The sequence below is a fragment of the Euprymna scolopes genome, chromosome 38 (assembly GCF_053919585.1).
Source record: "Euprymna scolopes isolate OS-2025 chromosome 38, ASM5391958v1, whole genome shotgun sequence".
Classification (NCBI taxonomy): Eukaryota; Metazoa; Mollusca; class Cephalopoda; order Sepiida; family Sepiolidae; genus Euprymna; species Euprymna scolopes.
The window spans coordinates 28,094,469-28,108,067 of NC_136519.1; the positions used below are offsets into that span (position 1 = coordinate 28,094,469).

At 33.9% G+C, this 13,599-nt stretch overlaps 1 protein-coding gene across 1 annotated transcript in view; it reads right to left on the reverse strand.

Annotated features, from left to right (window-relative positions):
- The window catches only part of LOC145263105 (cilia- and flagella-associated protein 298-like), a 69,040-nt gene that overhangs the window by 47,678 nt on the left and 7,763 nt on the right, over positions 1 to 13,599 (reverse strand). Inside the window, exons 3-6 of the mRNA XM_080120036.1 lie at positions 10,806 to 10,973; positions 7,562 to 7,629; positions 4,658 to 4,816; positions 397 to 528 (exon numbers count right to left, since the gene is read on the reverse strand). Coding sequence (XP_079976162.1) covers positions 397 to 528; positions 4,658 to 4,816; positions 7,562 to 7,629; positions 10,806 to 10,973 — 527 coding nt within the window. The remainder of the gene's footprint in view (positions 1 to 396; positions 529 to 4,657; positions 4,817 to 7,561; positions 7,630 to 10,805; positions 10,974 to 13,599) is intronic.

The following is a 13,599-nucleotide window of genomic DNA, read 5'->3' on the forward strand; positions in this document are numbered from 1 at the left end:
GCCTTCCCCAGTGAGGTGAAGCCAATATGCACAAAAAAACATTAAGCCAGGGAGTCTCCAAAACAGCGCATATTCTCTCCTGATGATCTGACATTATTTAGAGACCGGCATGAAATACTCCACAAGTGAAAACAACCAATAAACACAATTATATACAAGATAAGCTGTTTTGAAACAACAATATCTTGTTATCTCACTCACTTCATAGCAAGTTTCTGCTACTCTTCTTATTATGTTGTTTTCATGCCTGACACAATCCTTTGTGATGTCATAAAGGATTTGCCCGGTATCTTCCAATTCTGCTTAAGTGACGTTATTGAGTTTGCACAAAAACAAGATAACAAACAATAAATGGAGAGTTTTAAATACAATATAGACGTAAGATTACTTGCTTACCTTCTGAAGTTTAGCCACAATTTTTGTTTTTTCATTCTTGCCAACAAAATCACCCAACTTTTTGCCACGCAACAACTGCTTTCCGGCCCACCAGAGGTCAGCACTTTCAATCGGGATCACCTCCAAAGAAGCCTTGCAAAAAACATTTATTATTATTTATATCAATAAAATGTGTCAGGATTTAAATATTCATAGAATTTCAGTCAAACAAGAGAACAAACAATTCTTGTCTAGAATTGCCCCTATATTAAAAAAACAAAAACAAAGAAAAATCTGAATTATTTACATACATGTGACAAAGGGGAAATGTCATATTCCAAAAATCACAAATTCATCAAATAGTTTCATTTTTATCAAGAAATCATTTTTAAGTATGAATTATTGTTGAATTATTTCCCTACGTTTCAGGTAACTTTTTTTTTTCAGAATGGTGGGTGAAACAATCACTTCTCGGATACTTGTAAAATGTGGTTTTCTTATTTAAAAAATATCACTACTTGATCAATTTATGTGATTTTAGGCATATGATATTTTTGTTTCATCATAGATATGTACATTGTACAGAGTTGTGTTGGATTTTTCTGTTTTGTTGTCTTCTACTTTTTCTACAATGAGAGTCGAGATTGAAACTAACGATACACACGAGAATCTGCCTAACTCAGAAACTAAGATTGTCCACACTTAGAAATTCACCGTGTTTTGTAATCCTGAGACCCACGCATATGCAAATGAGTAGAGACCTCACTTTCAATCCAGTCACACATGCACAGTGCCATTTCTGTGCATGCTGTCATGACATTTGCCTCGTCATGTATTTCCTTTATTTTTTTTCTTTTTTTAAATATAGAAGGAATTCTGGACAAGGACCAAACTATTTAACAAGTATCCATAAAATTGGAAGGGGGTCTAAGAAAAGTAGTAACTTTCTGAGATAGCATATTCTGGTTGCCATATATCTCAGCCATGTGTTATGTGCAAAAATATACAGCTTCTTTATAATGAATGACAGCCTATGCATGGGGAAGAGCTACATCATTTTATGGAGTTAGACTTTTGATATGCATGGCTACAGACAAAACACAGCCAATATAGAGGAGCAAACCTTTAACAAAACTATCTTTACACAGTGTTTGGATATATAAATATCTATAATATAAGTCTCACCTGTCTGTTTAAATGTATGTTTGTATGTATGTATGTTTGTATGTCTGCCTAAAGCTTTTGACAGAGGCGACGGATTTTCATGAGATTGGTATCATTTTGAAACTCGATGTCTCGGACTACAAATATCGAAAAATTGACCAAAAATATTAATTCCTTCACCCTCAACTGGGAAATTTTCTACAAGGAGGGGTCGATTTTTTGCAAGCCATTTTTGCAAGTCATCGTATCGGTTGGATTGACTTTGCCTAATTTTAACGTTCCGAACTTCCGGTTGCGTCATGAAGTAGGAGTAAGACATCAGATTTTCTTTCAATTTCTTTTCTGCCTTCATGTCACGGATTTGAGCCTGCCTGCCTGCTACCACTTTTTTTTTTTTTTTGCTCAACACACATCTCCAAACACCCAGTCAATGCCAGGCACCCAGGCTAGTAGAGTCTATAAAAGCAAGAGGAGAACACCACGCGTGTTCTATTAATTCCTGACTTGAGCTTATATCTCTGTCTCTACTATTATATAAAAGGAACTTTGTATGTGAGTTCATTCCCTATGGACTCAAAAATCGGTGGGCCAATTTTTATGAAATTTCACACAAAGACACTTCATGTGCCTGGTAGTGTTCTTAGATAGATTTTGTATTGGAATGCCTTTGATAAGTATCGATAATCAAAATGATCTGATGAAAGAAAGAACAGGCAATTTGGACCGAAGTTAACACCTTACAAAGCCTAACATCACAAGTTAATTAATAAGTGTTATTATGACACAAGCCGAAAGGCTCGACATGTAAAATCAACAGTAGGTTCTTTGATATGACAAGGGCATGTTCAAAATGTTAGAGTATGATACTTGACTTTTTGCATTTTAAATTTTAATTCAAACCATTATATATAAAAATAATTTTATAAAATCAACAGTAGGTTCTCTACAGTGCAATGTAGACTACAACATATTGTGAAATAAGTCCCGATGAATAACTTTCCCTATGAATAAATTTAGTAAGTATGAATTATTGTTCAGTTATCTCCCTTGTTTCTTGAGATTTTTTTTTTTTTTTGAAAATAGTGGGTGACACAGTCACTTTTTGGGTACTCATAAAATTTGATTCACCTATTTAAAAATAAAACTACTTGATCAATTAACGTGATTTTTAGAATACGATATTTTAGTTTTACCATGGGTAAGTACATCATACACATTTTTCTTTTATTTTTGTTTTTTTATGCAAGAAGAATTTGGGACAATAACCCCAATTTCCAATATTAAAAAAAAACATAGATCAACGTGTAAAAAGACTGGTTCGGAAATTACCAAAAAACTGAAGAATTCCAGCAGAGTTTATTAAAACTAAAATGTTTATTGCAGCTGAAGTTGAAAAAGTTTCTGCGTGCGTATTGTAAATATATTTACGCTAGCATAAGGACCCGATGTTGCCCAGGATTGAATAATAATCAACACATGTTTCACATTCTCATATTTTTATTGTCATCGAAATCAGTGAAATCGCTCATTTTTCAATCAAATTGATTAATTGCCTTCTCTAATTGGAGACCCATTGTGGTGCACCGGGATGGGTGAAACAAAAACTGACATTACTTTCCTATTAACATAATAAAATATTTTTCAATAAACTAAAAAGTTATTAATGTGATATTATGAGTTATCTCCCTTGCAGTCAGAAAAAAGGTGTTTATTTAGAACAACAGGTGTTTCGTTATAATAGCAACAATCAAAATATTGAATTTCAAGTAAAACCGATGGTATTTAATTTTTTTTTTTGTCGAAAGTAGTAACATATCCAAAAATTACGAAAAACAATAAGTTAGAAAATTGATTATTAATGGAAATAAATTTCAAGTTATGCAAACAGTGTGGAGTCAGAGGAAGTAACTGCAGGCGATCTTGTTACAATTAATGGCGGATGTCACCAAATAATGCATTCGTCAAAGTACATGTTTTATGTAATAATGCAGTAATATTTAATTGCGACATGAAAATTAAGTAGATAACATAGGTTTTAGTTGAAATTGACATAAGTAAACAGATATCATTGGTTTTTAATGCAAATTAATTTTTTGTTTGTCTTTCAAGTTTCATTCTAATAATGAAATAGCACTAAATCACATTTAAATAAAAAAGAGAAAAATAACGATAAGTTTGTGTGATGTATGTCCTTGGAACAAAACGGAAATATCATATTCCAAAAATCATGCAAATTGATCAAGTATGATTTTAACAAAATCAAATTTTATGAGCAACTGCCATGTTGTTTTAGAATTTCAAGGGCGACAACTCAATTTAACTACCAAGAATTTTTTTTGTATTCAAAACAATTACAGAATTATTAAATCGCTAAAAATTGTAAATTTTGATTTTCTATATAAAAAATCTAACTACTTGATCAATTGACATGATTTTTAGAATATGACATCTTCATTCCATGACAGGTACGTAAATCATAAAGATTTTTCTGTAATTTTTGTGTTTTTAATTAAATGGAATTCTAAATAAGCACACAGAAAAGTCATCTTGGCTACAAGTCATCTCCCTTTATTGATAGAACTCTTCAGTGACATCATGTGGGAGATAAGAAAGAGTCTTCTCCTTTTTAATTACCCTAACATAGTGTTTGGATTATATAAACGGTTCTTCTAGCAAAATTCGAAAACTGAAATACTGAATTTCAAGTGAAGTCAATGTTATCTAATGGATCGTCATGTCACAGTAATGAACATATCCAAAAATTATGAAAAACGATAAGGTAGAAAATTAATTATCAATGAAAATAATTTTCGAAGATAATTAGCGAAAATTGAGTTTTGCAAAAAAAAAAAAAAAAGAAAAAAAAATAGAGAGTTCTAATTGTAATAAAGGGGAGGTAAATATTTTCTGAAAACTAAAAATATTTGGCCAATTTAGTAAAACTTAATTTTCGCTGTCTTCGAAAACTGTTTTAATTGGGCCAAAGTGGACCTGGGAGCAATGGTAACAAAGATACGATATAGATATTAAAGTTGTGCACATGTTATTGATATTAAATGATAACAAGCAAACCAAAAAAATAATCTTCAGATCTATTGAACAGTATTTGTTAACATACCTGTGTTCCTGACAAATCTTCCTTATTTTCCAATTCCATTCGAACCGGATCATAGGGAGGCAGTCCCATGGGATAGACAATCATCACAGCTCCGCGCAGGATGTCTAAGGCGTCTTTCACTGTCTTCTGAGTAACGCAGATATCAGCTTCAATTTTTTTCTTAAATAAAAAAAAAAGAAAGAAATTTAAAATCAACATGAAGCTTTAGATACACCCTTAACACTTCCTCCTTTGGAGGAAGCTGTTCAACCCACCTAGCATGAATACCGATGGCATTGGATACTTTTCTTGATTTGGCTAACTTGAAAACATTTCATTCAGACAATTCTACATGATTCAGGATGCTGAACTGATTCTTAGCCCTTTACCTTTAAAGGGTCCATCGCTGGAACTGCGGATGACTTACGCTCATAAAGGAAGCAGTTTTTGATCTCTGTGCCTGGTTAGCCAATGTTCGAGACGTGATGAACTTGTTGGGGAAAAGCTATATCCATTTATCGGGCAAAAACGTATCAGTTTGGCTTCAGTTTGGTTATTTTCTCGAAATGGGATCTAGTACCCATATCGATCCAACAGTTGAAAGGAAAATACAACAAAGTAAATTGCTATCAAAAACTATAAGGTAAGCAAAACTGGACCAGCATCTTATTAATAGAAGATGCTCATCTTGGAGTCACAAACCTCTAAAAAAGATAAATTACAGTATGAGGACTAAGGATATTGTCCACCTCTCATGGAATGCGGTTAACGCTATTCATCGGATACTTTTATACAGCATAATCATACTAACACACCAGTTCTAGAGTTAGATCTAAAAAGTTAAGCAATGTTGAACCCGATCAGTACCAGATGGGTGACCATTTCGTACTACCAAGCGCTGTATGTAGAACATCGACACATCTCTGCAAGGACTGCAAAAACCTAACATTGTCATTTCCCTTAACAGGGATATACATGCTAATAGGGATCGGTTGTAAATTTAATATTCCCTTGACAATTCTCCCTTTGGAGGAAGCTGGTTCAACCCACCTAGCATGAATACCACTGACATTGGATACTTTTCTTGCTTCAGCTAATTTGAAAACGTTTCATTCGGACAAAGCTGGGATTTTTATCCTCGGCACCCCCAAACTCAGCAGAGATTAGACCATCACCGGAATGATCCGGCCCCTGTTGATTTTGCAGTGGATGTAAAGTTCTGTGCAGTTCTAGAAGGTCCATCCTCTTAGGCTTTGCCTTCTCTCTTAGGGAAGGGGTTAGTTTATTGCTAATCGCCTGAGGCGCCCTCACTGAAGAATGCCGACGGGGCTGCTCAGGCACTTTTTGCAGGTCAGATTGCTCCTCCTCAGGGGCACTGACTTCTCAATCTCACTTTCCGACTCTGATATCGAAAATCTTGGAGTGGGAGAAAACTAAATACTGACAAAGCTACATGATATGCATCGGTCATATCCGTTTACGTGGCAAAAATTAATCCACTATGTTCCAGGCAACTTCTTGGAGTCGTAACCTCCTAAAGACGTTAACATCTATAAATCAAATTTCAACTTTTTAACTGTTCACCGGACAAAGCTATGTATGTACATACAAAGACACAAACATGCAAACTTATTTTACTTATGAGGGTCATTCCAAGCTTCCTACATTTTTTTTAACTCAAAAAGTTGAAGTGCTACACAGACGGAAGTGGTGACATTAAAACGAGCAAACTTTTACACTCCGAAATTTATTTTTCCACACAGTCACCACCTTTCTCAATGCACAGCGATGAACAATGGTTGCGTATGGACATACAGAGTGTGCTTTGTCATAAGAGGGTCGTAAAGTAAAGCCTCCTATTTTTTTTTAACTCAAAAAGTTGAAGAGCAACAAAGACAGAAGTGGCAACTTTAAAACGAGCAACCTTTCGTGCTTCAGAATTTTTTTTTTTTTTGCAAAGTCACCACCATGCTCGATGCACTTTTGCCAGGAATTCGATCACACTGTCATTACCTGCAACAGAGAGATGAAACGTTCAGGTCATAAATGCATAAGTTGAGTCATCATAACAATACAATTTGCAATCAACTCTGATCTATTCGGGCGAAATAAAAAAAAAAAAATAGGAGGCATTACTTTTGGAACATCCCGCATACAAAGACAACATACAAGCTTATTTTATTCATATGGATCTTTTTTTTTTTTTTTAAACAAATAGTTGTTGAAAGAAAATAAATGATTCTGCTCTAAGTGCGTAGTTCATAGCTATAAGCACCAGATATCGTCATGGTCATGGTTGTGGCATTCATCCTGCATTAGTTGGGTCAGCTTTTCCCCAACAAGTTCATCACGTCTCGAACATTGGCTAACCAGGCACAGAGATCAAAAACTGCTTCCTTTATGAGCGTAAGTCATCCACAGTTCCAGCGATGGACCCTTTAAAGGTAAAGGGCTAAGAATCAGTTCAGCATCCTGAATCAAGTTTTTTTTCCAACCTGGTAGCAGTGCTGGATCAATGACTATACAAAGATGAAGTCACCTGTGTGTCATCAAAGTGTGTGGATGAACCAATGAAGGCAACTGGCAAGGAGAGATTTTGGGAGAAAAGTGAACCATGCAGTAAGTGTGAATTGCACTGCTGGGGATAAATTGTTGCTAGTGGACACAGAGTATGCGGTGTAGGCAGTAATGATCCAATACCTCAAGTTTACACTTGCCCGCACAGGCCAAGTCTTGCACCAGATATAACTAAATTATTGCGATGGGGAAGTTTTAAGGGCGAGGAACAGATTTTATCCGATTTAAACTTTGAAGCAACAACATTTCAAAATAGGCAGACCATATAACACCAGTAGAAGATTACATGAATTTTGTACGTCAATACAGTCAATCTACTAAACACTTATTGAACTTCAAAGCACTTACTTTGGAAATCATATCTTTTGCTTCTTTGCAAGTTTTCATCAATATATCGGCCATTTGTTGATTGGGAGCTGTTATCAAAAAAAAAAAGATAAAAAAAAGAAAACATTATCAAATGAAGAAGAAATTTTAAAACTTAAGTTTATCTATATAATATTTCTCTTAATCTGTCTGTTTGTCCTATCCACTTTTTCTTGGAAATTACGGAGTTGATCAAGTTGAAAATTTGTATGGACCTTTGTTATAAGGCGCAACAAACTAGTTATTATGGTATCCATTCCATGCACAGGAATTAATAAAGATTAGTCACTACAATACCACATTCACTCTAGAAGCTTTCTCAGAAACTACTGGGCCAATCTGGCAGAAATCCTGTACAGACCTTTGACATGATAAGGTGCAGCAAACTAAGTATTATGGTATCCATTTGATGTACAGTTAAAGATTAATAAGGATCAGTATTTAATGCAAAAAATGAGCACAAATTTAACCATAATTTGGCATAAAGCACTCATTCTAAGTAAACGTTTAATTTTTGGATATTACACTTAAATCACATTCACACTGATTCTTATCAGATCATCAAAGTTAAGCAACATTGAAGTTGGTTAGTACTTAGAGGAGTGACCATTTTTAGGAATATCTTGGTTCTGTAAGCAAACACTTCATTAATATAGAAATGGATACCAGCTTTGTTGGGAGCGTAACTGGTGACGGACAAGATTCCTGTCACAGGGATGGCTATAAAACCAGATGCGATTTTTGGGATATGACATTTTTGTTTCATGATAGGTACATACAGCATAAAGATTTTTCTGTATTCTTTTTATCTAGGTTGAGTTGTGGACTTGCACCACAAATAATTAAAATATAGAGAAACAATGATATTTGAAATATAAATGACGGATCATGACTTAGTAGGGATTGAGAATCGATTATTTGTATTTTTCAGACTTCTCTTCTCATCTTGAGTGTTTATTTTCAAAACGTTTCGGTCAATGTAACTTCCAAGATACTTCAGGCATATCTTGGCATCTTTCGGGAATATGCATGAAATTTTGTAGTGAAGTGGATAAAGTAGTTGGTAAAATTCAGTTGTAAATTACACTCCTCTTGAGGTTGAAGGTTCAATCCTCAATGCGGGTAACACTCAAAATGTAATTGAAAATTACTTAGGACTTCTACTCAATCACGGCTGACAGAATGAGAGCATGCTACCTCCATCGATTAAAAAAAGGGTTCCATTTAAAATTCCACGTGGGTTCCAGAGTTTAACAGAAAGATTCCAAAGTTCGACAAGATACACCTGAAAAAAGGTCAGAGGTTACATCGGCCGAAATGTAGTGAAAATAACACATAAGATGCGAATAGTAGTTGGAAGAATCCAAATAATACAAATTAGCTGGGACTGAACTCAAGATTCGATCTGCCAATAATTTTACCAAAGTGAAAGTATAAAAAGAACAACTAACTTGGGGACAGCGAGTATTGCGCTCTCACTTTCCGACACCCCAGTTTGACAAATGCTAAAGCAGATATTCCTCTGATTATTCAAATTCAAAGATTACAATTTTCGGAAAAATCAGTTTTTGACTTTGACTAGTTTAGGCACCATTCTTGGATCAAGCAACTAAGGATAAGATTGTTATATCGGAAAATGCAGTTCAATTTTAAACTGTGGCATTCTGACTTCATGTCTGATGATAAAAAAGAATTTGATTATAGAATTATGAATTGACTGAAAATTGAACAAGATTGTTGTGATTAAAAATTAGATTTGTTAAATAGTGTTGTGGCACAACGAAGAAGCACCCTTTTGGGAGAGCTGGAGGCTTCTATATTAATTAACCTTGTGCACAACTAGTTCTGTACTTGTGGGAAACTGCACGCATGTCATGCAGGTGCTGGTTGATTTTCAAAATGTTAGAATATATCAATCAAGACAGGTGTTTATAAAATTCGGCAATGTTAAAATCATCCGAGATTATGTGCCTAAAAGGTCAACCTTGCATGCGGGAAGCTGAATTTAAAAAAAAAAGACAAAATGTATATTTTTCTCTCTCTCTCTTTCACTCCCTTTCTTCATTGAAAGAAAGAATTGAATTATAATTGTATTGCTTTAAGACAGTCGAGGCATTGGAATCCGTTAAAAGCAAACATGTAGTAGTTTGGTCTAGTCGCAGGTGACAACAAACGCAGGTTGACGATCACCCAATTTAAATTTACTCCAATAGTGTTAAATGTAAAATAAATTACATATTTTTATAAAAATGCATTTGTTCGCTATTTTTATAGAAGTGTTAGATCTCAGCATGCGGTCCCTGCCATTTAATGCCTACGATGGAAATGCTGCCCGTAACGACACAATGAAGACTTAAGAAGAGAGCCATGCCAGCCAGTTATAGTCAACGACATATCAACTTGTTGATGTTTCTATCATCCATGTACCTATCATTTGATATTGTGATATCCGACAAGCTGGTTGCCATACACAGGACGTTTCTCAACCAAGTAACACTCCTTCCTGGCAAATGATTATGTCATAGTGTCTGAGGTAGAGCCAATGGAGAAAGGATTAATTAAAAAGTGTGTTATATCAGGAGACAGAGAGTATGTTATATCAAAGGAAAGTTGGGAGAAAGTGCATCACAAAAAAAAAAAATAAAAATAAAACTCTTGCATAACGTGTTCTTGTCAAGTGTTTCCAATATGGGGGAATCAATTTACTAGAGCGTTGTAATTAGGAATTGGGCACCCTTTTCAAACGTGAAAATATTGACTTTTTCTTTTTTTTCTTTTGATTATTAGTGTCTAATCGATAATAATTTGCTGAAAAAAATGGCAAAAAACGAAAAGACAAACAAAAAAAATATAAGGGTTATCTTTACGATTGCTGTTTCTATTTCATTTCCAGTTTTTCCGTTTTTAATTGATTTTTACGATATCTTTTTATTAAATTGTTAGGTGAAAGTACAGAGCAAGAGAATCCACTCTCCATCTCCTCATGCTGAAAATGGCTTATCAAAACAATTTGGTTAAAAACAAAGTGTAGCATCGGTTTTGATATTACACTTCACTTAATTTGTCAAAAAAAAAAAAAAAAAAATGTTTTATCTCTCGTGTGAATTTACTTTCGTAAATTCAAGTAAAATCAAATAGATCCAGCGACCCGAAACAATTCTATAGTAACTTGCAGAATTATTAAAGATCATGCGAGTTATAATAATAATGATAATAAAAATTTTACCGATTCCATTCCTTCGTCCAATTTCATCTTTTCTCTGAATACTGCCACCGCTTGGTCGACATTTCTCAGCAAATTCATCTTTCAGCTTCAAATCAACAATTTGATCATCCGTTAAGCCCTGCATGTTAGGGGGCAAAATGATTCCATGTTTTGATAGATCCTCAAGTTCTGAATTAAGAAAAAGAATATGTGTATATATAGCAAGTGGGCTTAAAAAATTAGGATGAATCTTTATATAAGGACCTATCAGGATATATGAAGCTTAACACATATGGTTGGAGCATACACGCACACACAGGGATGACATATTTACATATTCAAACCAGTTCCGGTTTTAAAAGTCCTCAAAAGTAAACAGTGTTAGTTAATCTGAAGCCCATACCGAATTACATTTCTTTATTCAATCTAAAAGTCCACTAATACTACATCTTTTACTTTATGTATTAATTGTAATAATTGTGAATAAATACTAAAAACAATTTTTTTATAAATGAAAACAATTCAGTTTTTCAAAAAAATAAAGAAATTAATAAATAATTCATAAAGTCATGTTTTTATAATACTGGGTACTTGTACAGTTTAGTCAAGACATTAAAAAATGAAAATAGCGAAAAAAGTTTAAATTGTATATATCCGTTATAGAACGAAGTTCTCCGAAAAAAAAATTTCACTTAATTTCATCAAGTATTTTTTGTTTCGTAGTAGAAAAACACGTATTTTATGAGAGCGCGTTGAAGGCGGCCATATTGGATTCAAAAAAAAAAATTTTGTTTGAATTTTAGAAATGCCAAAGGGAGATAACTCCAGTTAAAGCGCTAACACCCCTTCCCATCTTTAATACTAGCTTTTCTTCCTAAAAATCGAACATTTTGCTCAGTATCATAACAAATTGTTTTTCGCTTTGGACTTTTAACTAGTAAAGTTATTTTTGCATGCATGTGTGTGTATGTTTTTATTGGTTCTAAATAGTTCTATGCCTGTTTTATGTTCTAACTAGTGAGGGATACCCGGCGTTGCCCGGGTGTTTGGAGGGGTTAAAAAAAAAAGTAAGTATGAGGATCGAACCCGAACCGTTGAGGCAAAGTTGTGAAAAAAAAACGTGCGACGTTAACCATTGCCCCACCGCGACATGCTTATGGAAACATGTTTGAATTTATTTAATTAGTTGGATTTAGCAGGTGCTCGTTTTAATGAGTTAATGAGGTCAGTTTGACTGCGGGATTTCATTTACTGCTGAACGCTTTTTTCTTCGCCCCCAAGATGTTATAGGAAAAAAACTAACCCACATGCGGCGAGCGACAAATATTGAATATTTATCTTTCCGAAATCGGGCAAATTAAATAGACAGGTGAGCTTTGTTGTTAACTGTGAGATATTACGATTTGTATGTGATATAAAAAGTTTTAAAAAGTTGTTAAGCGAGCGACCGCTTCTCTGAAAGAAGCCTTTTGTAGACACACAGAAAAAGCGAACACACATACATACATACATTTTCGCTTTTATATTTATAGATAACATTCATCCTGGTCAAATAGAGTTGGCCTCCTAGTCGGCTTGCACCACATCCCGAACCAGAGCAGCCAATGCAGGGTGGTTCTGAAAAGGTCTCGAGACAGTTAACTGTTGCAAGATTTTGGGGCATACTATTGGGGTATAATCACAAAGATTTAGACGATTATATTTATAGCCAGGGGTGATACGAACAAACTAATGAGAGGCCATAATTGCTTTATTAAATACTGTACTTAATATATCTGGCCTTGCCCGGTCGAAATATATTGACAGGCAGATGGATTAGTCACATACTAATCAAGATACTCCGGATATCCTAATGTCTCAACAATGTTGTAATGCCTATGAATTCCCGTTAATCCTTTAAAAATGATTTTCTTTATAAAAATTAAACTACTCTATCAACTTACGTGACTTTTGGAATATGAGCTTTCGTTTCGTCACAAGCATGTACATCATACAGATTTTTCTTTATTTTTGTTTTTTAATATAGCGGTAATTCTTGACAGGAATCAGATTTATTTCAAGAAAAAACAAAACTACTGAATGAAAAATATCTTTTCAATTTTTTTTTTTTTTAATAAAACGAACAAAATTAAATTATTTAAACAATAAAAGTTGAATATACTTTTTTTCTTTTAAACAAAGTTGAATATACTTTTTTCTTTTAAACAAAGGCTGTTTAAAAAAAACACCTGAAGAAATTAGAATGTGTATTAATATATATATATAACAACACAACACGGATCAGCTTGCTCGCTTGGGTGTTTAAACCGTCCATCCAGTTTCTGACTTCCAGTTTAAAAAAATTTGTCTTCTTTCCTATTTTATGGCCGCCCTGTCGTAAGTCCGATATTAAAAGCCACTGCTGCTCTTCAAAGCATACACAAGATCAAAAATATTTTTTTGTTTTAACTTATTTTAATGTGTTTTCTTTACATAGAAATGTGATTTCAAGTATCAACATAAAATTTGTTGTATATTTAGAATTACACTTATTAAAAAAAAGAAAATACAGAAAAATCTTTATGACGTATATACTCGTTACAGAATAAAGATGTCATATTCTAAAAATCATGTGGTTTTGTAACTTTTCTATTTGGCTAGTAAACGAAAATATTTAGTTGTCAAAGGTCAACTAAAGATAAATTTGTCCATGGAGCCATGATGGATTTTTTGAAAAACCTGCTTATCTCCCTTACACCAGGCGATTACAGGTTTTAGCGTTGGATTTTTATTTAAGCTTAAAATATCGGGTTGACAAGTAAGTTCTTGCAATTTT